General features: G+C 36.5%; 1 protein-coding gene across 1 annotated transcript; it reads left to right on the top strand.

Annotated features, from left to right (window-relative positions):
* Positions 1-1,194: 1,194 nt before the first annotated feature.
* vezt (vezatin, adherens junctions transmembrane protein) lies at positions 1,195-25,992 on the top strand. The gene is made up of 12 exons (XM_079399032.1): positions 1,195-1,344; positions 4,551-4,688; positions 8,213-8,293; positions 9,356-9,540; positions 9,741-10,022; positions 15,965-16,102; positions 16,188-16,335; positions 18,711-19,039; positions 19,705-19,898; positions 22,924-23,021; positions 23,707-23,911; positions 24,893-25,992. The coding sequence occupies exons 1-12, from the start codon at positions 1,309-1,311 to the stop codon at positions 25,405-25,407; spliced, it is 2,349 nt and encodes a 782-aa protein (XP_079255158.1). The 5' UTR covers positions 1,195-1,308; the 3' UTR covers positions 25,408-25,992.
* The last annotated feature ends 1,142 nt before the right edge of the window (positions 25,993-27,134 follow it).

Here is a 27,134-nt window from a genome sequence, read left to right as displayed (position 1 = left end):
AAACACTTCCATGAGCCGCCGCTAGAGGCGCTCTTACGGTGCATTTAGTGAATCGGTTCGCTGAACAGATCGTTTCAATGAATCTTTTCAGCAAACCGATTCAGTTATTCGTTTCTTCACCCACAAAGAAAAAAATAAAGCTGATGTGTCTGATTATGTCACCTAAATAATGCTTTCTTCAAGACGTGATATACGAATACACATTGTTTGGACTCCCTCATAATTTCATCTTAAAGTGCTCCTTACAAACAAGGGATACACGGCGCACAACCACAACAATTAAATATGATATGTGTTTCAGCAACGTGTCCGACTTTATTTACAGTATGTCATTAACAGTTCATACCCATTTCAAGATCAACCTTTTTTGGGGCAGAGTTCAGTCTTGCGCGATTCGTTATGACCGGTTCTTTGAAAGGAACCGATTCCAATGAATGATTCGTTTGCGAATCGAACATCACTACAATCCAGCATCCACTTGAGAATAAAAAGTAGATGTTGTTTGTAGCAAGAAAAAAAGAAAGAAAAAGAGATGGTTACAAATAAATTAATTAATCATTATTCCACATGCAGATAGTTATATATTTAATACATCCGACTGTATTCACTGTACCCAAATCTTATCATATTTATATTAATATGTAATATTATAATGAATAATACTAATAATCCTACAATGCAGAGTTGTTTACTGGGCTACAGTATTTATAATAAATTAAATATAATAAAATATAATTTTATTTAAAAAATAAATAAATATAATACGTTTACAAACATGTTTAATATAACAATACAAACAATTTACAAATAAAATACAAAACTCACATATATATATATATATATATATATATATATATATATTAATATAAAAAAGCGGATAATTCCGTTTTTAACAATTTTCAAAAATCATGTTTTTTCATTGTTTATTCCAGTTAATCTCAATCAAACTGCAGTTGGGTTATATTGATTAAGTCCAAAGAAAATACAGCAAATTAACACAAAAAAACATGATGACAATAAAAAAAACATGATTTTTTTGAACACACAAAAAAAATTGAGTGATCTGTTTATAATATATAAATAACGACTATTATCATTCACACTGTACTTAGAAATCAACCCAGTAGATGTCGATATGCACATATCTTGCAAACCGTCGTCGAATAACAGACGAAGAAGAAGAGCTATGAATCATGGGAATTGCAGTTCAAGTCATGGCGTGTCTCTGCGCATTCAGCAGAAGCTGTACAGATCCTTCCTGTAATTCATACCATCCCAGCAACTGATGGACACTTATGGCGGAGAGCTATGACTGAGGATTTTGATGAAGAAGTTGTTTTCGAGGTGAGTTTTTGATCCAGAGACGCTTGCGTTGCGCGGGCACACAAACAGCTGCTCAAATATCTGGGATAGATGTGCACTTAGCACATAATACACTCCTCCCTGTGCACCTCTACAATGACTTATGGCTGCTTATTAAGCACTCTGGGTTTAATAATATACATACCGCGGTGAAAACTAGGTTAGCTTTGTTTTTCATATAATGCAGCATGTTAGGAGACATAAATGTTGTATGGACAGGGATAGAGACTGTGCTTCAAAACATAGTGAGCTGACTACCTAGACAGTATATATAGGCGCGTCAAGCACTAGGTAGGCAGGTCACTAGGTTTTGAGACATTAATGCCTAAAAGGTTTTGGATTAATAAATGCTGTCTAGGTTGCCAGCTAAGTAGGCTTTTAGACTAAGATGTCCAAAAATGCTGTCTAGGAAGGGATCCCACTAATTTTTTTCAGATTAAAATGCCCCAAAAATGCTGTCTGTGCTGGTAGCTCCTTAGGTTTTCATACTATGATGTTTAATGCTAGATAACCCCAAAACAATCTAGAGAGGCACCTAAATAGGTTTGTAAACACTTTCTGTTTGTCTGCCTGCGTGGTCTGTTTTATTTTATTCTCTATAAATTGAATTAAAAGCATTGTGCATTAAAGCATGTGTGGTCTTGACCTGCCTTTATGAGTCCAGATTGGGACAGTCATATCAACATCCTACTGATGCTCCATCCCTAGGGAAACCATGCTGTCCTATACATTGATCTATATTAGATCTTTATTCATTTAATATGTTTGTGGCAGTGATTGTAATAATTTACCGTAGAGCAAACAGTCATAAGGAATATTTATTGGGTAAGACTGAAGCAATTAGGGCCTAGTTTTTTCTGGATCATCAACTTAGTCGATTCCAGGAAATATTTATCTATTAATTGGTTAAATGATTAAATAATAAATAAATAGCTTGGCAACTTGAAAGATTTTAATAAAAAGTTATATTTAATACAAATATAAATATATTTTTATACACGCGTATAAAATATAGTTTAATGACTGCAAAAGTTTTAGACAAAGCTCCTGTTACACACACATACATATACACACACACACACACATGTGTATATATATATATATATCCATCAATGTGACTGTATTTATCAGTCTTCTCACTACAAGTTTTTTTTCAAAATTTTCCAACATTTCTCATGAAATGTTGGAAATGTTTCTGATGAAAAATCCTGATAATAGCAGAAAATAAATAACATGCAGTAAATAATTAAATCAATGTAATAGTGGAGAATTTTTATATATATGTGCATATATATGTATGTATATATGTATGTGTGATATATATATATATATATATATATATATATATATATATAAGTTTTTCTAGTTATAGTTTATTTAATTGCCTAGAAAATTTCTCTAAAAATAATCCCAAACACAAGAAAATGCATTGGTCTGATATGATGGAAATCCTGATTTGTGTATTGGTCAGTTGTTGGCATATGTTGTACTGGTCAGATTTTGACATTCTTTTACAATGCTTTATATCGCCACGTACAATCCAGACTTCAAAACAAAAACAGTTGGATTCAGTTTGCTCTCATTTGGTGACCTAAAATCAGGTCTTTCGCCGCAGGCCAGTTTAGCTGCGCTCTCGCATCAATAAACACACGCCAACCGATTCCTCTCACTGCAAATGAGCTTTAGAGCAAAAAGATCCAAAGTTCGCAACGGGTGGCAGGCAATACCTCGATGCAGGATTTGACCGACTGAGAATATGAGAATTATAAACCTCTTTAGCAACTCAAATCCAGTGGCAATGGTAGGCAGTGGACCTGCGCCTGTGATTCTGGATCTCTGGTTGGTAATTGGGACCTTTAAGAGTGTCGGATCTACTTCCTCTGTTGAGCAATGGTGCGTTTGAGAAGATCCAAGACAAGAGTGAGGGACACTCGAGAGGTAAGGGAGGATAAAGGCAGGAAAGGATATTGTTTGTAGTGTTTTTCATCAGAGAGAGAGAGAGCACAGCACTTAACTTCCTGAGAGAGATATAGGAATCATGACCCCTCTATTTCTCTCCCCCCTTCCTCTCCATATTACTTTCACTCACTTGTTCATCAAATTATATTTCTTGTGTGTGTTTTCCTTTCTCCTTTCTCCATTAAAAGAATGGCTGCTGCTTTGGATGGCAGACATGAATCGAAAACCTATGCTACATCTGTTTTTTACACATTTGATTTTTTGTATATATGTATGTGTGTGTGTGTGTGTGTGTGTGTGTGTGTAAATATTAGTGTTGTCAATGATTAATCGCATCCAAAATAAGTTATATATAATATATGCATAATATATGTGTGTGTACTGTGTATATTATATACACAGTACATATATACACACACACATACAATATGTATATATACAGTATATATATACACACATACAATATGTATTTTGAAAATATTTATATTCATATAGTTTATATTATAAATAAATGTATTTAATATATAAACATAACATTTGTTCTGAAATATATACATGCATGTGTATGTTTTTATGTATACATAATAAATAAACACAGTACACACATATATACGGTGTAAACAAAAACTTTTATTTTGAATGCGATTAATCATTTGACAGCACTTGTCAAGATGGTATAGTTGTCCCATGCTCTGAAGTTCCTTGAAATTTGTTTTTTTTTGGCATTATTTTAAACAAACAAACAAACAAATAAATAAATAGTGGAGCAGTTTTGGTTTAAAATATTATTAGTATTTTAAAGGTTTTGTCTGCCAGATCAAAGATTTGTATAACAAACATGCAGGAATATTTATTTATTTATTTAGGTGGGGCATGATTTTGTCAGGTAAGTCGGTGTGTTATAGCCAACATTCAGTCATCATATTTTTCTTTTTAATTATTGTACCTTTTTATGACATGTTAAGGTTAGTTCAGGCAGTCGAATAGAAAAACCTCAACAAAACCTTATGATATTCATGATTTTTGTTTTTTGAAAATGATGGTTTATGCATATTATGGGTTATGAATATGCAGGATATAATGATACTTTTTGCTTGGTGGTTGCACCACTTGACATTCTTTAACATTTTTCAAAACCCTATTAAACCTAAATAAATATTATATTCCATGTTTCCTCATTTGTCACTGACCCATGTTTATTTCGAGTTGTCTCTTTTTCGCCCCTCCAGAACTCTCCGCTGTTCCAGTACTTGCAGGATCTAGGACACACAGATTTTGAAGCATGTTCTTCCGTTTCTCAGGAGGAGGAGCCAAGCGTTGGTGGAGAGGAGGCACAGTTTCCTCAGGATATCCTCCATTCTCACAGAGTGAGTGTCAGCACTTACCTTTCCAATACGCTAACCGTACAGCAGCTACAGTTTTGTATAGTGTTTAATGAAAGATCTTAATCCTTGGAAAAGCTCAACATTTTTGTAAACTTGAGCTGTGTTGCTTGAATAACAGAAGCAGATTAAATGCTAATCTAAATAGTGTTTTGTAACCAGCAGTTTTTGAAACACATTGAAAGGTCAAATTAGAATCAGACGGATCCAATGCGAAATATTCTTTACCAAATAATGGAATTTTTGTAATTTATACACTGTCAAAAGTTTTTGAACAGTAAGATTTTTTGTAAAGAATTCTCTTCTGTTCACCAAACCTGCATTTATTTGATCCAAAATACAGCAAAAGCTGTAATATTGTGAAATATTTTTACTATTTAAAATAACTGTTTTCTATTTGAATATATTTTAAAATATATTTTATTCCTGTGATCAAAGTTTAAGAAAGGGGGAAGAAATTATAGAAATGAATACTTTTATTTTGCAAGGATGCTTTAAATTGACCAAAAGTGATGGTATCGACATTTATAATTTTACATAAGAGTTCTATTTCAAATAAATGCTGTTCTTCTGAACTTTTTATTCATCAAAGAAACCTGACAAAAATCATCTCAGCTGTTTTCAACATAATAATAATAATAAATATTTTTTGAGTAAATCAGAATATTAGAATGATTTCTGAAGGATCATGTGACACTGAAGACTGAAGTAATGATGCTGAAAATTGAACTTTGATCACAGGAATAAATTATATTTTAAAATATATTCAAATAGAAAACAGTTATTTTAAATAGTAAAAAAAAAATCTAAATATTACTGCTTTGGCTGGGTTTTGGATCAAATAAATGCAGACTTGGTGAGCAGAAGACAACGTCTTAAAAAAAAACTTTTCAAAACTACTGTTCAAAAACATTTGATTGGTAGTGTATACTGATGTATTTTTTCTAAACCTATATGTCCTTATGTTCAGTGGAACACTAAAGTAGAAGTTTAGCTCTTTTACCATCAAATGAAAGGGGATGGGGACATGTGCTCCAAAGTTCCAAAATGTGTATTTTTATACATTGAATTAGGCCCCGTTTACACTAGTGCGTTTTCATTTTAAAACGCATAACTTTTGCTACGGTTACGCCTATCGTTTACACTACTCCGGCGGTTTCTTGGTCGAAAACAGAGACTTTTGAAAACGCTGCAGACCCTGTTTTAGTTTGAACATTGCGTTTCAGTGTAAACGGACCAAAACAGAGACTTTTGAAAACGCTGCAGACCCTGTTTTAGTTTGAACATTGCGTTTCAGTGTAAACGGACCAAAACGGAGACTTGTGGTGGCCCACATTCGCACATGCGTATCCTTGACGACCTGTAAACAATAACATAATGCGCATTGTTGAACCCATAGATATATATATATATATAGGTAGATTTCTCATTCGACCTCTCCAAGCACGCAGACGCGTCCGCCATCTAAATAATACTGCATCTATCTATACATATCTAAGGTTGTACCTGCATGAATGGTCATGTGACATGCGTTTTAGGTTGTGTAGTGTAGACTGAGATTGTTTCTGAAACGCCAGTGTAAACGGGGATCGTTTTCATTCTAAAACGAAAACGCACTAGTGTAAATGGGGCGTAAGTTGGGTATAAAAACTATTTTTTTTTTTTTCTCAAAATCACAAATTTTATTGGCAATATAAAACCCACACATTTCCTTGTCTCAGTTAAAGAACAAACAAAGCATGTGCTGAATAAGTATTATCACTCCAAATTATTTGTAATTGGAAAAAAGTGTTACAATTGGCTCCTGTTACAATAGTCACCGGTGTGAAACGGTGAAGGCCGGTTTCATGGTCACCTCAGAAACAGGAAGTGATGAATAACTGAAGAATTGTCCAGTCTTGTTTGGGAATGTGCTGTAATTCCACTCTGTGTGTAAATAGAGCTCATTCCTTTGGCAGAGCAAAATATTGCTTGTGTGTGTGCGCGTCTGTACTTTATTTTAGAATTTATTTGGAACGTTTCCACGTTGAACATCATTATTGTCTTTAGTTTACACGGTTCAGGCTGTCCTTGTTTGTGTTCCCAGTCTACGATGTGTCTGTCTCTCTCTCTCTCTCTCACACACACACACACATACACACACACACACTATTCTTCAGTTGATTGACACACACTCAAAGCATCTAGAATGCGAGTCCTACAGCAACGGAATACTAAAGACATGAAGAAAAGAAAGAAGACAAAACGGGCAGAACCTCCTCAGTGTGTGAGGCTGAATGCACATTATACTTTCCCAAAACTATAGTCGCTTTCTTTCTGATTTGCTCTGACATTTCAATATATCAAATCTGATGTTTGTTTCTTTAAATGTTGATCTTTCTTTGTTTCAGAGGATGTTTAGTATGTAGGCTAAAATGGTAAAAACCACAGACATGTGGTTTGTGTGCTCATGACCCAGACAGGAATCAATAATGGGTCTGTGGGCTGTTACTCAAGAGGACATAATAAACATACCAGCATCCGATACTTTAATAAAGCTGTAAATGAAAGACTGTCTTCAAGGCTACATTTATTGGTTAAAAAAACCCAGTAATATTGTGAAATATTATTACTATTGCTAAATTACTCCAGCCTTCAGTGTTACATGATCGTTCAGAATATGCTGATTTGCTGCTCAAGAAACTTTTCTTATTATTATCCATGTTTACAATGGTTGTGCTTAATATCTTTGTGGAAACCATGATACATTTGTCAAGTTTCTTTGATAAATGGAAAGTTCAAAAGAAATATGAATCTTTTGATATGGTAGTACTAAGATTATCCTATTAAATCAATGTGATAAACAAGAGAAAAAAAGTTTGTAAAAGTTTGACAGTTTTCAGGCTGAAATAGAAGTAGTTTTAAAGCGTGAATGTTTTGAAGGCAATACAGTCTGTCAGATAGATAGATAGATAGATTAGAAATATTAGAATGGAAGCTTAAATTAGTTCATTTGGCTTAGAAATTTTGCTAAGATATTCTGGATGGTTGCTAGGGTGTTGCTATGTGGTTGTTAGGGTACCCCAGGTGGTTGCAATGTTGTTGCTGTGCAGTTGCTAGGGTACTTGGGGTATTTGCTAGGGTACCCGGGCTGGTTGCTAGGGTGTTGCTATGCGGTACCATATCAAATTTTGATATGTTTTCTGTCACAGTGATGCTGCACCATGATGTTATTGCTAGTTAGTAGTTTTTGGCCAAAGGCAGGAGATCATATTTATTTATTTATGTTTTGGATTTTTTCTTAAAAATGAATGAACAATGTTTGCTTTCTCTCCCATCCACCCAGAGAATTTAGAAATTGTCATTTCTATGCTATGCCAACCATTAGGTCATTGAAAAATGACTGCCCATATTAGCACTTATTCAGTATTCAGCTATTTGACTTGCTCTGATGAGTGATAGCATGAACTATGTTGGTTTTCCTCAGAAATCTAGCATGCTTTAAGCTTTAATTTGTGTGTTTTTTGCAGAAGGGTGGTGTTTGGAGGCTGGTTGATGCTCTGCGCAGTCTGTGTCGAGACAGCGCCACCCGCTGGCAGGAGCAGCAGCTGGTGAGAGTGAAGCTCAGCATACAGCTGGATTTCAGTCATGTATAAAATATGCATAATCACATAAATATTTAAGATGGCAATAGTTGTCTGGTGGTGTGCAGAGTTGACAGATCTGCTTTAGAATATCAGGCCATTGGCCAATTCAAAATTAGCTCAGTTTGACCAATTAAACTATCCCAAATTCTAGCGGAAATACCCAAACTCTAAATATGCAGGTCCCATACCTAAAATACATACTTAACAGTCACTGTTATGCACAATACACAATTTTAACTTGAAAATCACTGTATAGTATTAATCATTTACACTGATTTCATAAAATCATCTTATGTTAAGATTGATGGCTAGTGAACAAAATTATTTGGTAGGGGTGGTAATCCTTTGAACATTCAGAAATGAACTATTTGCAGCTGAACAAAAATGTTTTTAAATATTTTTAATGGATGAAAAATGCTTGTGAATAAATTAAAAGAAAAGGCACTTGAAAATGTATTTAAATTTAAGTACAAAACTATTAAATATAACTCTTGTTAAATATAGGAAATAAAATTTTTATGTTTAACTATATTGTTAAACGTGTATAAATGTATTTAATTGACAATAATTGTAAATGTATTTGACAAGTTGTTACTGAATTGTCAAATAAAGCAACTGACAAGGGCTTTTAAAAAATACTATTTAAGTCTATATATTTATATATGTATTTATTTTTTTCATTTAAGTGATTTTAAATTTAAATGCCAAATAAAGAGATTTTCAAAACAAATTTCTCAGTTAAAGCCGATTTCTGTATAAAGTGAGTTTTGCTAAAACTAACTTAATTTTTGGTTTTTCAAATAACATAATAATTGATTCCATCTCCATATGGTTTGCTTAATCTAACTGATACTAATCACTTTATTTGAAAATCAATTCGATAAAACTAAGATCCAGAGACCAAGATCTTGTCGTGCATTACAGTACAGAAGCCCGTTATTGCTGCAAGGCTGTGGAATGATCCAATAATTAGATTGATTTGCTGCTGCAGAAAGATTGTGTTCAACTATGTTTGTTTTCCCGCAGGACGCTGCCTTCCGCCAGTATTCCCTGCGCTGTCTGTTATCTCAGGATGTGCTGTTGCAGGAGGATGTTGAGCTGATCGAGCTCTTGGACCCGAGTGTGCTCTCTCTGGGCTCCACTGATACGGTCTGCCCCAGCGCCAGCACTGCTGTCCCAGGGCCACGCTACCTCTCGCCACCCTCTATACGGTACACACCTATGTCAATACCAACAAAAACACCTTAAAGTGATAGTTCACCCAAAAATTCTGTCATTAATTACTCACCCTCATGTCGTTCGAATATCTTAATTTGTGTTCCGAAGATAAACGAAGGTCTTACGGGTTTCGAACGACATGAGGGTGAGTAATTAATGACAGAATTTTCATTTTTGTGTTTTTGTGTTACAGGGATGTGTCGGTTTTGGTCGGGCTGCTAGCTGTCTTGCTCGGCATGTGTTTTTCGTACCCTGACCACGAGCAGGCTCTGTGGCTATGCGTTGTCCTGGTGTGCGTTATGTGTGCATGGCGGGGTCTGTCTCTGTGGCGTAAGGCCGTTCTACAGCGTCACGTTCAGTCTCTAGCCGTCCAGCTGGAGGGCTTGGTGAACAACAGCCGAGCGCTGACCAGTCTCTCTCGCAAGTCACTGCGACTCATACAGGAGACAGAAGTCATCTCAAGAGGTTTCACCCTGTAAGTGTCATCACACACACACACATATGTTGGTATTGGTAGTTTATGGGGACTCCCTATAGGCGTAATGGTTTTTATACTGATCAAACTGTATTTTCTATCACCCTAAATCTAAACCTGCCCGTCACAGCAAACTGTGCAATTTTAGATTTTCAAAAAACACTATTTAGTTTGCTTTTTTAAACCTTTTAAATTACAGGAACATAGGTAGTGTCCTCATAAACCACCTTCACCTTGAAATACGCATGCCATTATACAAATTTGTGTCCTCATGAACCACAAACATACACACAGACCCCAACCACTTTAGTTAGTCACGTCTTATCAGAGGTATGAAGTATATTTACTTGAATATAATTTTTTCTGGAAACTTATGACTTTAACTTCACTACATTTGAAAGACAAATTTCGTACTTTTCACTCCACTACATTTCTATCAAGGTCCTCGAAGTAGAAAGCCGTTAGTATGTAGCAGCTTTGAAACTCTGCATGATTTTTTTTTTTATTTCATTTTTTTATCTAAAACGTGACTTTTTTTAGACAGTCTATCAGTAATTTCTTTTGTAGGGCTACATGAAGTGATTTCCCCACATTTTTTGAACACTGGCCAGTTGCAAATGTGATATTGGTAACACTTTATTTTAAGGGGTCCTTGTTACAGGTTACATGTACTTACTATTATAATAACAATAAATTATGCATAATTACATGCAAGTAACCCTAACCATATAGTAAGTACATGTAGTTAATTAATATTACTATGACATCAAAGTACCGTGAGATAGAGCCCTGCACGGGCCTAAAATTTAGGCCCTAGCCCGGCCCTGGCCCGAGACGCTCAGGCCCTAGCCCGGCCCACGTCCCACAGCTTATCAGAATTACTGGCCCGAGTCCAACCCGAGCCCGTCTTTTTTCCCCTCTTCTCCTAAAACAGTTTATACTACTGTTTCGGCTATTAAAATAGTTCAGTTTTGTGTGTAATGGCAAAATTATTATATTTCGTTTAGTTTTTTATTAAGTTAATTTAGAAAAACGTTTGGAGCATTTTTGTTCGTTAAATAGCCTATAAGTTTTTGTTTTTTTTAAGTAACGACCAAGCGGCCAGCTGCATGAGCTGATCATAGCCTATGTTTGATCAATTTAGCCTTCTCATATCATCACGACTTGCCTAAAATAAAATCTAGAGCTATACTAAAACAGTTGAAGTATATTACAATGTTTTAAGGTTATCTAAGTTTGTGCGGAGAGTGGAAGCTAAAGCACGCTCTACAGGACATGGAGGCACCAGCAAACACTTGCATTGTTTTCAGTGGAAACAAATTAAAATAGCCTACGCCGTAATTTTTTTTATTTTTTTTGATAAAAGTAAGAGTAATACATCATTCGGACCTGTAAAGGGTCTACTTGTATTTGTGTGCACTCACAATACCAACAAAAGGTAGTTATTTTATAAAACAAAGAAAACAAACATGATGTGCTTTCTGCGTCTTTAACAGGAGCTTCAGCTGAGCGAATACATGCCTCACAGACATGATAAATATATCTATAGAAAGCTTTAAATTATCACTTAACGAAATAAAAAAATCGAAAACAAAAACTCTTATTATAATCTTAATCATAATCAATAAAGCTGCATTTCTCTCTAAAGGTGCGTCTAATGAGGAGACGGCGAGTCAGGATCAGTAACTTCATCCTTGTGACACAGACTCAGAAAACATTAGTTTATTAGTAAATAATTCAAATATCCCCTTACTATTTCCCGCAGACACATTCATGGTTATGTTTGCTGGGGTTTTGCAGAAAGCTTTAGCCTATTGCGTGCATTTGAACGCAGAACTATTCAGCTGCGCTGAAGTCACTTGCGCACCTGCTGCTGCGGGACACTAAACACCATCAAGCTGCTCTCAGTCGCGGCAGCACGGTCTCCTGTTGTTTCCACCAGCGCGGCAATTTTTTCATCACTAATCGATAGATGTCTACAATATAAAAATAAGGAGAAACCCAAAACAGGCCCGAGGCCCGGCCCGCGTCTGAACTATGATGTGGAAATTGGCCCGAAGCCCGGCCCTAGAGGCGTAAAAAAGTCGAAATGCAGGGCTCTACCGTGAGAGCGATTAGAGGGCATTTTTGAAAGGTTTGTTTTGATGTCAGATAAATCTGTTGGTTTTTTGATAAGCAGCATTGCTGTTGTAAAGTTATACAGTTGCTGTGTTGTTTGCTCGGTTTAAATGTGGATGAATGGCTACACTTTTGGTTTCATTTTTATAGGTTTTTAACATTCTAAAAGCTCCTTATTCTAAAGGTACTACTAGCTAGTGAGTGTATTCAGTAGCGGAATGTATTTTAAAGGGTTATTTCACCCAAATATGAAAATTAGCCTGTGTTTTACGCACCCTAGGTGTATATGACTTTCTTCTTTCAGACGAATAAAAATTAGTTTTGGCTCTTCCAAGTGTTATCATTGCAGTGGTTGGTTGTTTTTTTCCAACAGTCATATACACCTAGGATACCTCGAGTGTGAGTAAAACACAGGCTAACTAACCCTTTAAGTTGCTTCAGGGGCATAAGGTATTACAAGTATTGCATACAACAATAATAAAACTGCATTAACATAAAAAAGGAAATTAACTTTTGGTACTTTTAAAAGCAAGTACTTCTGTACATTTACTTAAGTAAAAATATTTTCTTTACAACTTTCATATTATATTTGACCGGCAGTATCTGTACTTTCACTCAAGTAATGGAATTGTGTACTTTGTCCACCTCTGCATCTTATTTTGTTTGTTTATGTGGTAATTGCAACTTTATATCTCATTCAGATCTTTTTTCTCGAAACTGTGAGTTTACATCTTTGAAAGTCAAAATTGTGAGAGAAAAACTAGATATCCTCAGAATTTTGAGAGAAAAAGTTGTAATTACTGTTTTAATATTTTTATTTTGTGTCGGAAATAAGCTATATTTATGGAATTTGACTAGTTGCAGTGTTTTTAATGTTTTCTGCATGAAAATCAGTGATTATTTCTGCAGCCGTTTTGTACTAGTATAGGCAAGTTTGCAGTTGTTTAAAGCTGAAGTGTGTTATTTCTGTGCAACTGAGTAACTGTTTTCAAACAGGTTTCCTAAACACTCCTGTTTATAGTCGCTCAAACAAGCAGAGCAAATGATAGTTGCAATACTTGCAATACCTTATGTCTATCTCAGTGTGCAATGATCCGTTTAACTTGAAGTTACAGGAGGTATATAGTAACAAACATATACATTGGTTAAAACATCAAGTAGGATAATACATTATTAAACATTTAACTGTGCTTAATGGGTACGTGAGCTTAATAGGTACGTTTACCCTGGAAGATCTGTAAAGTTGCAAAGATTAAAGTCACAAACCCAAAGAGATATTCTTTATAAAATTTAAGAGTTGTCCACGCCCCCCTAAAACGGCTCATTCAAACATGCCCCCACATGTCTACGTCACGGTGTGGGAAGATTTGCATAACACCGCCCAAACGTATATGCAATGAAAGAAGGCGTAACTTTTATTCTCGTTGTAGTATTGTTGTTGCCGCCGCCATGTCATGACGACGCTGTGTGTTTCGTTGTGAAAGCGAAAGTACTTTGTTTGGCCTTCCAAATGAGTACGCAACTAAAAATAAGTGGTCAAGTTATATTTACAACACTGTTCCAGAACAGTTCAACCCAAATATTAGAGTGTGTGCAGCACATTTTATGGAGGACTATTTCCTGATCCCGTACAATGTGAACACTATGAATGACTGTGAACACTATAAAGTGGGGCAATTGCAATGTCAGTTTGGTGCTTCTGACTCCCAGCCTGTAAGTACGTTTGATATTCAAAGAATTTGCTACTGACTATTCAAACGCAAGTTTTGAGCAGTGTAGAGTAGTGTATGGTGGCCGAGAGAGCTCAACACGCTGCTACTTCAGAAAACACATGCACATTGAAAAAGCACCAGCAAATCAAGAAAACCTCATCAGTTTGACAGCAGGTGGTGCAAATGCTCACAACACAAACAAATACATTTTATTTGCAGTGCCTTTCTTTGTTTGGTTTTGTTGTGAGCATTTGCAGTGCGTGTGTTGTCAAATTGATGAACGTTGTTTTCTTGATTTGCAGGCATTTTTTCTATTTGCAGTGCGTTTCTTTTTTTGGTTGTGTTGTGAGCATTTGCAGCGTGTGCGTTGTAAAATTGAGGAAGTTGTTTTCTTTATTTGCAGGTGTTTTATTTATTTGCAGCGCGTTGAGCTCTCTCGGCCACCGTAGTCGTGCTTGTTTGGTGTTTTTATGATCACAAATGCAGACATGGTGTTATGTTTACGTGGCGTGATGCAACGCGTAAAAAGACCGTAGTCATTATAATCAGTAATTATGTCCTCACTGAATGCAACAAATTGCCTCGTTTATAAAATTGCCTTTTATTGTTTTAGTCTCGTCGTGCCGGGAGGGGTAAGGGGCGTAACATTTCCATCACACGCTTGAGGTATTCGGCCAATCACAACGCACCGGATAGCTGGCCAATCAGAGCACACCTCGCTTCTCAGAACGATGAGCTTTGTAAAAATTGGCGCCTTTCAGAAAGGCGACGCATAGAGGAGCAACAATACTATATGGAAAATAATGTGTTTTCTGAACCTCAAACCACGTAAACACATTGCATTACACCAAATACACAAAGTAATGTTATTTTTAGCAACATCATATGACCCCTTGTCCCTTTTTTCCCCCAAATGTGTTATTTCTGGTGATTTGGAGAAGCAGCTCAATTTTACATGACTCACAGTTTTGAATGTTCCTCGTTTTGAGTGGAAATATGAGCTTGAATCACTTCTAATTTTAGGTATTTAGAATTAGTCATTTTGAGCTGTTAAACTGCAGGACTACTAACTTGGCATGCTATATAAACATAGCATACTTTTGTTTTAAGAAATATAAGTAAAATTTTTGAAAAATAAGTATAATGCATGTGAGTTACTGGCATGGGCTCATGTACTCTATATAAATGAATACCTGTTATGTGTATTTATGTATGTGTTTAAATACAGATTTAATAATTCAGTTATATGTATGAGGTTTGTGTGCTCTGTGGTGTGCATGTTGAGTGTAATTTGTCTTTCACTAGATATAGTAAGTGTAATTATTATTAGCAATATTGCCGTTCAAATGTTTAGGGTGAAGATCACTGCACACGGAATCCGAAATTTTTGCACGTTAAAAAATAAATACGACCTCACGTTGTGCCAATCACGTTTGCACACTGCCTCCGAAACTTTCGTCCTTCAAAAAAAATTCGGATCAGGTTCGATTTTCTACGTTTTCGCATCTGTAGCATGCATTTTGATAGGAAAGGATGGGGAATGTGAAAAAATGGAAAAACGAATGCGAAAATTTCGGTCTCGCTGTGCAATGAACTTAAGTGTGATTACTTTAAAGAAATTCAGTCTTTTGTCTAGCAAGCATGCATTAAACTTTTTTCAACATTGATAACAATTAAAAATGTTTCTTGAGCACCATATTAGAATGATTTCTGAAGGATCATGTGACACTGAAGACTGGCGTAATAATAATAATAATAATAATAAAAATAAGAATTAGTTACATATATATATATATATATTAGCGCTTTTCTGGGTACTCAAAGCACTGAAAATGATGCTGATGATAATGATGCTGAAAATTCAGCTTTTCCAATCACAGGAATAAAAAATTTGTAAAAAAAAAATAAAAAATCTTACTGACCCAAATCTTTAAACTAGTGTATTAGATCATCAGTCATTATTTGTGTAATTTTTGTGTTCTGTGTGTTACATTGTTACATAGTGTTAGTCTGGTAGTATTATATGTGTTGTTTGTGATGTGTGTCTGCCCTGATGGTTCTCGGACGTCTGCACAGTCGGATCACATTTCACTTGTCAAGTTTACTCGACAGGGTGAGTGGCGCCTGTCCCTTTAACAGGGCGGGGCTGCTTCGCAGCCAGCAGCTGATTGGTCTACGGAAGGCGGCCTATCAGAGTCTTCGCTGCGCATTCCGAGCCTCTCGCCTCGCCACATGCGTCATGCTCAAGTCATATCCTGATCCAACAACATAATTTGGTGATCAACAGCTTTTACTACATTTAATTCACTTGGTGGAGTCCTTGACTGTGATTAACATATCCGCTGAACTCGGAGATTGACAATGTCACCAACTACGTGTCCACCGTGCCAATCAGAGAGCTTGGTCTCGGTCTGGGGGTGGAGCATCTTTCTGACGATCAGGCACAAGAACTGACCAATGATTACAGTCTGCCTGCACTCAAGGTACAGAAACTCACACTGTTAATTAGGGTTGGGTTATATAGTTGCATTTCTTGTGTTTTGACAATATTTAGGAAAGATGATGATCTTGATATTTATCTTTAAATAAATCTGAATATTTACATTTGTTTTAGTGAAAAAAGTAATTTTTATTCTCCCCAAGGCACTCGTTCAATTGTTTGTTTGTTAGCATTCTAACGATAAAAAACAATATTTACCTACTTATATTTTTCATGAAACATTTAAAAAATATATATATTTATCTTGTAAAGATAATGAACTTAAGGCACAAGTTTGATATAAAATATTATGTATGTATGTATGTATGTATGTATATATACATATACACATATACACTCACCTAAAGGATTATTAGGAACACCTGTTCAATTTCTCATTAATGCAATTATCTAATCAACCAATCACATGGCAGTTGCTTCAATGCATTTAGGGGTGTGGTCCTGGTCAAGACAATCTCCTGAACTCCAAACTGAATATCAGAATGGGAAAGAAAGGTGATTTAAGCAATTTTGAGCGTGGCATGGTTGATGGTGCCAGACGGGCTGAGTATTTCACAATCTGCTCAGTTACTGGGATTTTCACGCACAACCATTTCTAGGGTTTACAAAGAATGGTGTGAAAAGGGAAAAACATCCAGTATGCGGCAGTCCTGTGGGCGAAAATGCCTTGTTGATGCTAGAGGTCAGAGGAGAATGGGCCGACTGATTCAAGCTGATAGAAGAGCAACTTTGACTGAAATAACCACTCGTTACAACCGAGGTATGCAGCAAAGCATTTGTGAAGCCACAACACGCACAACCTTGAGGCGGATGGGCTACAACAGCAGAAGACCCCACCGGGTACCACTCATCTCCACTACAAATAGGAAAAAGAGGCTACAATTTGCACGAGCTCACCAAAATTGGACGGTTGAAGACTGGAAAAATGTTGCCTGGTCTGATGAGTCTCGATTTCTGTTGAGACATTCAGATGGTAGAGTCAGAATTTGGCGTAAACAGAATGAGAACATGGATCCATCATGCCTTGTTACCACTGTGCAGGCTGGTGGTGGTGGTGTAATGGTGTGGGGGATGTTTTCTTGGCACACTTTAGGCCCCTTAGTGCCAATTGGGCATCGTTTAAATGCCACGGCCTACCTGAGCATTGTTTCTGACCATGTCCATCCCTTTATGACCACCATGTACCCATCCTCTGATGGCTACTTCCAGCAGGATAATGCACCATGTCACAAAGCTCGAATCATTTCAAATTGGTTTCTTGAACATGACAATGAGTTCACTGTACTAAAATGGCCCCCACAGTCACCAGATCTCAACCCAATAGAGCATCTTTGGGATGTGGTGGAACGGGAGCTTCGTGCCCTGGATGAGCATCCCACAAATCTCCATCAACTGCAAGATGCTATCCTATCAATATGGGCCAACATTTCTAAAGAATGCTTTCAGCACCTTGTTGAATCAATGCCACGTAGAATTAAGGCAGTTCTGAAGGCGAAAGGGGGTCAAACACAGTATTAGTATGGTGTTCCTAATAATCCTTTAGGTGAGTGTGTGTATATATATATGTATATGTGTGTGTATATATATGTGTGTGTATATATATATGTGTGTGTGTGTGTGTGTATATGTGTATATGTGCATGTTGTTGCTCTTTTGTTGGTTTTGATTGCTTCTATTGTCTTCATTTGTAAGTCGCTTTGGATAAAAGCGTCTGCTAAATGACTAAATGTATACATATACATAATTTTGGCCCAGCCTAAGGCACACCTGTGCAATAATCATGCCGTCTAATCAGCATCTTGATATGCCACACCTGTGAGGTGGATGGATTATCTTGGCAAAGGAGAAGTGCTCACTAACACAGATTTAGACAGATTTGTGAACAATATTTGGGAGAAATAGGCCTTTTGTGTACATAGAAAAAGTCTTAGATCTTTGAGTTCAGCTCATGAAAAATGGGGGCAAAAACAAAAGTGTTGCATTTTATAATTTGGTTCAGTGTATATATATATGATATACATTTGTGTGTTTATTTTATTGTATTATTTATTCAATTATTTTTCTATATTAATAATTTTGGATTAAATCATTGAATTTGACCATTTGAAAGAAATAAAATCATAGTTCACAATCTTTAGCCCTTACCTGCTGTTTTTGAGTCAAGAAGACACAAGGAAAGAGGCACTATTCCATACCTTATGGTCAAATAAAAGACATTACAACATTCATAACGCTGTTCTTTTTAGCATTAACATAACCATTGTGACTACTGTAAATATTCAATATAGGCTATTGCCCAGCCCTATTGTTGACATAAATGCACATCATTCTCTTCAATAACCATTGATTGTTTTGCAGATGTTGTTCCAGTTGTGGGTTGGTCAGAGCTCAGAGTTTTTCCGGCGGTTAGCTCTGCTGTTGTCTCCAGGGAGGGAGGAGCTAGACGCCAGGCCCAGCCCCCTCACGTACAGCAGCGTACCGTTGATTACTGACTCTCTCCATCGCACACTGGCCGCTTGCCTCAGAGATCTTCAACGCAGCTTTGATTTCCATCGCTACTTTGAAACGCAGCACCAGTCACTGCCCGCAGAAAGAAATGGACGCGCTCAGCAGAAGTGTAGAGAGCTCAATTCTCTGCACACGTCTGTCCGCAGTTTACAGCTTCACCTGAAAACACTCTTAAATGAGTATGTACTACTTAGCGTTTATTGTTATTTTTATTTATTTATTTTTTTAAAGCTTTGTGTTGTTTTAAAGGGATAGTTCACCCAAAGCTGAAAATTCTGTCATTAATTACCCTCATGTCGTTCCAAACCCGTGAGACCTTTGTTCATCTTCAGAACATAATTTAAGATATTTTTGATGAAATCCGAGAGCTTTCTGACCCTCTTATAGACAGCAACGCAACTTAAATGTTCCCAGACCCATAAACGCAGTAAGGAAATCGTTAAAACAGTCCATGTGACATCAGTGGCTCAACTTCCATTTTGTGAATCTACAAGAATACTTTTTGTGCACAAAGAAAACCAAAATAATGACTTTCTCACAATGCATATGCACGCTTTCCCCTAAGCGTTAAAAACGCTGATTAGGTTCATGTAACTCGGGGGAGAAGAATTGTTGAATAAAATGCATTTAAAACCGTTGATTATCCCTTACATACATACATACATATATATATATATGTAAGGGATAATCAACGGTTTTATAGTTCATTTTATTTAAATGCATTTTTTTGAAAAAAAAAAAAAAAAAAAAAAAACTTACTCCGCAGCAAAGTAACCAGGGTGTTTTTACCGGAATAATTTGTGCATATATATATTTTTTGGGGGGTTTTTTTGTGTTCTCATAGGGTCATAATTCTTGAGGATGATCTGGAAAAGTTAATGGTTGCTAAGGAGACAGTGGAGATGACGTGTGCGGGATATCAGGAGCTGAAGGAGCGTCTGCAGCTGCTGGAGCCTCACATGCAGGCCAGCACCTGCTGCTGGGACGACACAATCGCGCAGGTCGACCGCATGCTACGCCGAGTCTCCAGCTGCCCAGGTCAGGGGTCATCCTCTCAACCAATCACTGCACACTGCTTTGGAATTTGAATGAAAGACTTTGAATGAATGTTTTGTTATACATTTTGTTTAATTTATGTGCTAATTTTTTCTTTTATTAGTTTAGTTATAATTTAGTATAGTCCTAAGAAATGGCACCTAAATTAAATTTGAGACATTTTCAATTACTTAATTAAAAAATTCATGATTACTGGGGTACAATCAGTCCCTCTTACAGGAGTACTTCACCCAAAAATAAAAAAAATTATGTACTCATTATGTACTCACTGAAGTGATATTCCAAAAAATCTTTTGAGAAACAATTAATACTAATAATAAATTAAAAATAGTTCACCCAAAAATGAAATGTCTGTCATAATTTACTCACCCTCATGTTGTTCCAAACCTGTATGAGTTTCTTTATGTTGAACATAAAAGAAGATATTCTGAAGAATGCTGGTAATCAGACAGTTGATGGTCCCCATTGACTTCCATAGTATTTCTAAGTCAGTGGGGACTATCAACTGTTTGGTTCTTCAAAATATCATCTTTAGTGTTCAACATTTTTTGGTGAATTATTCCTTTAATACTTTTATTAAGCAAGGACCCATTAAATTGATCAAACGCGACAGTTAAGACATTTGGCAAGTTGGAATTACCAATCACAGCGCTCGTGGAAGAGTTCAAATGCACAAAAGCAAGGCTCGTCATGACACCTAACTGAATCTGGGGATGCAGTCATTCGAACAGCGGCCCCCCCGAGTGGTAGCGGGAAGGAAGTGGACTCCAACAGAAGCTGTTCAGAGTGCAAAGTCTGTGCTTCACTTCAGAGATGTGGTTGGACAAGTACAGCATGGGAGGGCAGGGTTCGGACTCATCCCAAAAACTCTTCTGTGGCACAAAGCAACATCAGTGCAGAAGAGACAGATAGTGGTAGAAGAAGTCAGGAGACAGGAGGAGGGAGAGCGACATGCCAAAGCCGTCTCAATGGCCAAGCAGGGGAGATGGACCAACTGGGAGGGCTTGGAGAAGAAGAAGCTCAGATGGTGTGACATCTGGCAGATGGAGGGAGCGCGGCTGAGTTTTGTCATCAGAGCCACATACGACCTGCTACCCTCCCCAAAAATCTGAAAAAGTGGTATGGAGAAGATCCCGCCTTTTCCATGTGTCAAGTACCTGCATCCCTAAGGCACATTCTATCAGGGTGTACTACAAGTCTCACCCAAGGGCGCTATACTTGGCGGCATAACCAAGTACTTAGAGAGCTGGCATTAATACTGGAACAGAAGCGAACCACCACAAACAATCTCCCACAAACATTGGTAGGACAGGTCAATTTCATGAATTTTGTACCAGCTGGCCAACATCAAGAGCATCGTACAACACCTAAGGATGCAAGCATCCTGCAGTCAGCGCGGGATTGGAAATTGGAAGTAGACATAGAAATAGTGGCTACAACACTCCGGCCAGACATGGTCCTGTGGTCTCTAACAACAAAGCTGGTATATGTTGTAGAATTAACAGTACCATGGGAAGATGTGGTTGAAGAGGCTGATGAGAGGAAAAAGAACAAATATTCTGACCTGGCAGCTGAAGCATCCCGGAACGGCTGGAAGACCAACATCTTCCCAGTAGAGGTGGGATGCAGGGGATTTGTTGCAACATCTACCATCAGTTTGCTGAGAAAAATAGGGGTGAAGGGTCGTTCTCTCCAACAGGCCATCAAGTCCATATCAAGTGCTGCTGAAAAAAGCAGTAGCTGGCTCTAGATCAAGCATAAGGACCCCATCTGGGCAGCAAGGTAGAGACGGATGGATCTATTAGCTTTACTGTTTTACAGTATTTTTTATCAAATAAATGCAGCCTTAATTAGCACAAGAGTCTTAATCTTAATTATTAGTAGAATAGTTTATTTTCTTTTATTGTAGTTTAAATATTCTTGACAGTGTCTCAAATCCTGGTACCTTTTAATGGTAAAAAGAAAAACAAAAAACAAAACGTTAGGATATTATAAGTGGATTTGTACAGTCAGCCGGTAATTATCCAGTTATTATAGAAAAGACATTTCACTGCAGAAACCAATTGACCACTCATAATCAATTATTGCAGAGAGCTTTGCCACACAGCAGTATGACCATATAAGTGTCTATGAGCTCTCGAAATGACGTCATCGCCATATAATAGGTGCGTCAGCCTTTGTGTGTTTCTGTGGTAACAGAGTGTGTCTTGGGATATTTTTAGAGCTCCTTATTCGACCGATTTCCCTCCCTTCGGTTATTTTAGGGAGATATAGGGAAGTAGGAGGGTAAAAAAGGATAGAGAGAGAGGGATGGGGTGGGTGACATCCTTTACAGAATCAGGCCAAAATGCAAAGTAGGTGAAGTCAGTGGTCGTGTGATGCCTACCGTCATATGATGACACTCTTTGGGGCTGGTGCTTTAATTTAGGAAGGTCAAAGTTCAGCTATGCAGTTGTTTGATCTGCATGTGGGTGCCAAACAACAGCAGCTATTTTTAACAGAATAACTTAATTACTTAGCACAAGACCCAGTAATGCATTTCTGCAGGCATCACAGTTTGCAGCAGATTAAAAAAAGGAAATATGACTCCAAATAGTCTTGTAAAATATTAACGTGACCTGATATTGTTCGTTTGTTCATTCATTCATGTATGTTTATCCATATATGCCAGTATTGGAAATGTTTTGACCCTGTATAATTTTTTTTTAAAGGGACTAACTGGCATCATTGTTTTCTCTTCTGTTAATATGAATATTTTCTATAGCATATTTCAAAATGTCCAGTATTTTATACTGTACATTATAATATTGTGATGCCTAAATTCACTTGTATCACACTATTTGTTTTTTAAGATCTTTTTTTTAAATCTAGTGTAGATTTTTGGCCATAATATCACAGTGAATACCACAACAAGCAACATTTGATTCACATAGAAACTGAATTTGTGTCATTTGCTGAAAGGAGACACACATTAACAGGATACTGTGCATTTGTGTGTGTTCCACAGAGAGTTCAGATCAGCCAGAGGAAACAGCTGCCCCAGATCTCCCTCCTCCTGCCCCCATTACACACATACAGGACAGAGACCCTGTCCCAGAGGAGCAGGTACTGTGTCTGTACTTTTAAGCATGAGAGAAATATTAGCATCTGTATTATTAGTAGTGTTTGTTAAGGCAAGCTTCATTATTACTGCTATAATATACACATACAAACACACACACACACACACACACATATACACACTTTTTTCCCTTTTTGGTACAGCTGTCCTGATATCATAGTAAAATTAATTAAATTAAGCATTTTAATTAAGCATCAAGTAAGTATTTTTGCATTTTATTGTTTATATAAATAATTTGTACATATTAATAATATTGCTTATTAATATTTAAAAATTGTCTGTCTAATCAAAGTCGTGGTCCAACCAACATGCAGAAAACATTAAGGAAAATGAAGTAAATTATATAAAATAACCACTACAGACCCTCATAACTGTGTCAATCAGTAAGTGTCTTAAAATCTGAAATAATTTGATGTATTAAATTTCGGCATCACAGACAAGCAGCACTTATATTTTTGTCCAAATCTAGTTCACTTGTTTATTGTCTGTAAGTGAACGTTCCCTTTTCTACCTCACAAAGGATTTCACAGATGTCAGTTTTGGAACGAAGCAAAACAAACCGCTAAGATTTCAGTGTTGTTATTAGCAAAAATGCAGAGATTCATAAATAATGAACAATTTTGTGGTTATTAGCTTAGCTGGGAATAAAAAGATGCTTTTCTTGGCCAGGAACTGGAGGCATACGTCTCAGACTCGGACTCTGAGACGGAGTGGAGAGGGGTCACGGACATGCTGTCGCCATGGGAACAGGAGCGCCAACGTCATGAACGTGAGGAGTCAAGACGTGTGTTACTCGAGCTAAAATCCGTCCTGGGAATCCGAACATCCGATGGAGAGAGAGACAAGCGCAAGCTTCTGCTGTTCAGTGATCAGGGTACTACATGCACACATCATATTTTAGTATTTTTCTTTCCCAGAAGTACTTTTTCGAGTTTTAAGTGAGTCAGTCCAATTCAGTGGGGGAAACCCCCCCAAAAAACTATGATATAATTAAATATTTAGTATTTTCGCTTTGGATAAAAGAGTCTACTAAATGTAATGCAAATTTCAATATTTAAGATGTATGTGTTTTTTTTTTTTTTTTTGACAATAATGCTAACTAGACAAATGCTAAGCGAATCAGTTCAGACAGTTCATTTTAATAAACTGTTAAAACAACAAACTAATAAACAAACGGTTTTTACCAACTTTTTTGTAATGAGAAAAATTAAGAGACTTAATTTTTTTCAACAGTGTTATTTTAGCATTATTTATATACTATTATAGTGTTTGTTAATATTTTTAATGAGGTTTTTAATATTTTAAATGTAATATTTTATATGCTTTTGTCATTTTTATTAGCTTTTTTTGTTTGTTTATTGAAATGAACTGTCTGAACTGATTCGCTTAGCTGGTTTCAAATCTAGTTTAGTTGGTTATTTGTGGTTGAGTTTTAGTCATTTTAGTACTTCAAACTTACTTCAGGCTGCATTTTTTATATTTTTATTTTTGTTTTTCATCATTTTGTGTTTTGTTTTTTGTTTTGTTCTATTGTTTAGTTTTTTGTTCTAGTCTTTTTTGTTTTGTTTTGTTTTGTTCTAGTCTGTTTTTTGTTTTGTTTTTCTATTCTGTTTTGTTTTGTTCTATTCTGTTGTTTTTTGTTTTGTTCTGTTTTTTGTTTTGTGTTTGGTTTTATTTTATTCTAGCTTTATTTCAATTATTGAAAACATGTTTGTAAATGAAAACGTAAAACTTTAGTTTGATAAATTATACTTAGAATAAACTTGAGTTAGTGTAGCTTTTGTTTGGTTTTAGCTTGTTTTGTCACAAACTTTATTCAAGTTTATTCAAATACTTGTCTTTTTTGTCCTTTTAGCCGCCCTGGCTCCATTTGCTAAGGACACATCAAAAACGGACACAAACTCTTTAGAACCGCATATTTCAGCAGAGTCCATGACTTCCACGGAAAACCATGTCTCCCAACAAGGAGAGGAGGATGAATGTGAACAGCAGACTGAGATTCTGAGCGGAGCAGAAGGAGAGAGAGATTCTGTTACTGAGTTTTGCTGTGGAGATTCTGATGTAACTGGGGCAGCTAAAGAGACCAGAGATGAGACTGCGGAGGAAACACAGCTCTTCCAATCAGATGGGCTTATAGATGAGGGGCATGATGGGACACACCTGCTCACACCCAGAGTGCCCGCCTTCTCTGTCATTGACAGATTGACAGACCTGCATGGCTCAGAAGCGATCAGTTTCAGCTCTGCCCTGGCCGCCCAGGTAGCAGCGCGCTCGCATACGTTCACACACATGCAGGAATGCACCTATGAGGACTCAGAGGAGGAAGAGGAAGTGACATCACCGCAGATGAGAGATACTGAAGAGGACTAAAACAGCAAGATATTTATTCTCATCCTTTTGGTTGTATTTATTAAGCTTGATTTCAGGTCACAGACATCATTGGATGTAGCTGGTGTATGTGTGTGTGTGTGTGAATCTGTTTTTGGTGCGTCTCTGTTTTAAAGTGTGTGTATTTGTTTGGGTGATTTATTTTTCATGTGACATCCCACGCCCACTCTCCTCATGACAGGCCTCAGGTACAGACTGGCACATGCCAGTACAAAAAAATAACAGACCAAAACCTAAACAACACAAACTCACATGTGCAAAACTACATGTCCTTGCCATGTCCCAGTTTCATTCACTGTAACAGAGGTCCTACACAGAATAACCAAATCTAACTCTTAAAAAGTACATTTTATTGGGCATATCCCACAAAGCCCAACAAGAACATGCCTGAGTCAAATCTGACACCAATTAAATTAAATTAGAAGGAAAAAGAAGTCTTTTAGCATACTTAAGATTTTGTGTATTGCTACATTATTTTCATGACAAGCTCTTTTTTTCTGCGTTCTTTCCAATTAAAGCATATTCTTTTTACCGCAATACAAAATAAAGTTGTTCTTAATGTAATGCAAGAAATACTGTGCATTTTTTGGCTTTAACAGAAATATTATATATATATATTCAGAATATATTTTGAGTTTATGCGTTGTGAAAATGAGAAACTATTTTCCCGCATTACGGTAATGACAGTTTCATTTATTTAGAATTGTGGTAATGTGAATGATTTTTATATATATATATATATATATATTAGGGTCATGAGACTTTGTCCCCTTTAAAATACTAATGACAATTTTATGTATTTTCAATTGCACTTAAATGAGAATCACATTACAAGTTTTTTTTTTTGTTTTTTTTTCCCCATTATGCTAATGCTTTTTTTTTTTTTTTTAAGTTTATTTTGAATTGTGGTAATCAGAATAAGATCCTGATATTGATTTTCTTTCTTTCTTTCTTTCTTTCTTTCTTTCTTTCTTTTCTGTAATACGACAAAAAATTGCCACAAATCAAAATGAATAAAATCATCATTAGTATAATGGGTGGAATTATTACCATAATTTTTCTTGCCATTACACTAATGACAATATTTATGTTGAATTGCATAATTCACACTGAAACCTGACTGGAAAAATTTGTGTGTGTATATACATATACGTACATACACACACACACACACACACACACACACACACAGACAGACAGACAGACACATACATATACGCATATACAGACACACACACAGACAGACACACACGCATGCATATATGCATACACACACACACACACACACACACACACATACATATACAGACACACACGCATGCATATATGCATACACACACACACTCACACACACACACACACAGACAGACAGACACATACATATACGCATATAGACACACACACACACACAGACAGACACACACGCATGCATATATGCATACATACACACACACTCACTCACTCACACACACACACACACACACACATACATATACGCATGCATACACACACTCACTCACACACACATACATATACGCATATACAGACACACACACACACACACACACATACACGCATACATTGCAGCTGGTATGTTGTCCTAAAAAAGACTGTATCTTTCCTGCTGTGAAGCTTCAAGCTTTCAAACTGCCTGAAATTGACATTGTGATTGGAATTTTTAGTTTTGCTTTATTTTTCACCCTCAGTTT

Source organism: Barbus barbus (assembly GCF_936440315.1).
Source record: "Barbus barbus genome assembly, chromosome: 39".
In the NCBI taxonomy this organism is placed as follows: Eukaryota; Metazoa; Chordata; class Actinopteri; order Cypriniformes; family Cyprinidae; genus Barbus; species Barbus barbus.
Note: the sequence above shows the minus strand (reverse complement) of the source record. Positions and strands in the feature narration are given on the sequence as shown.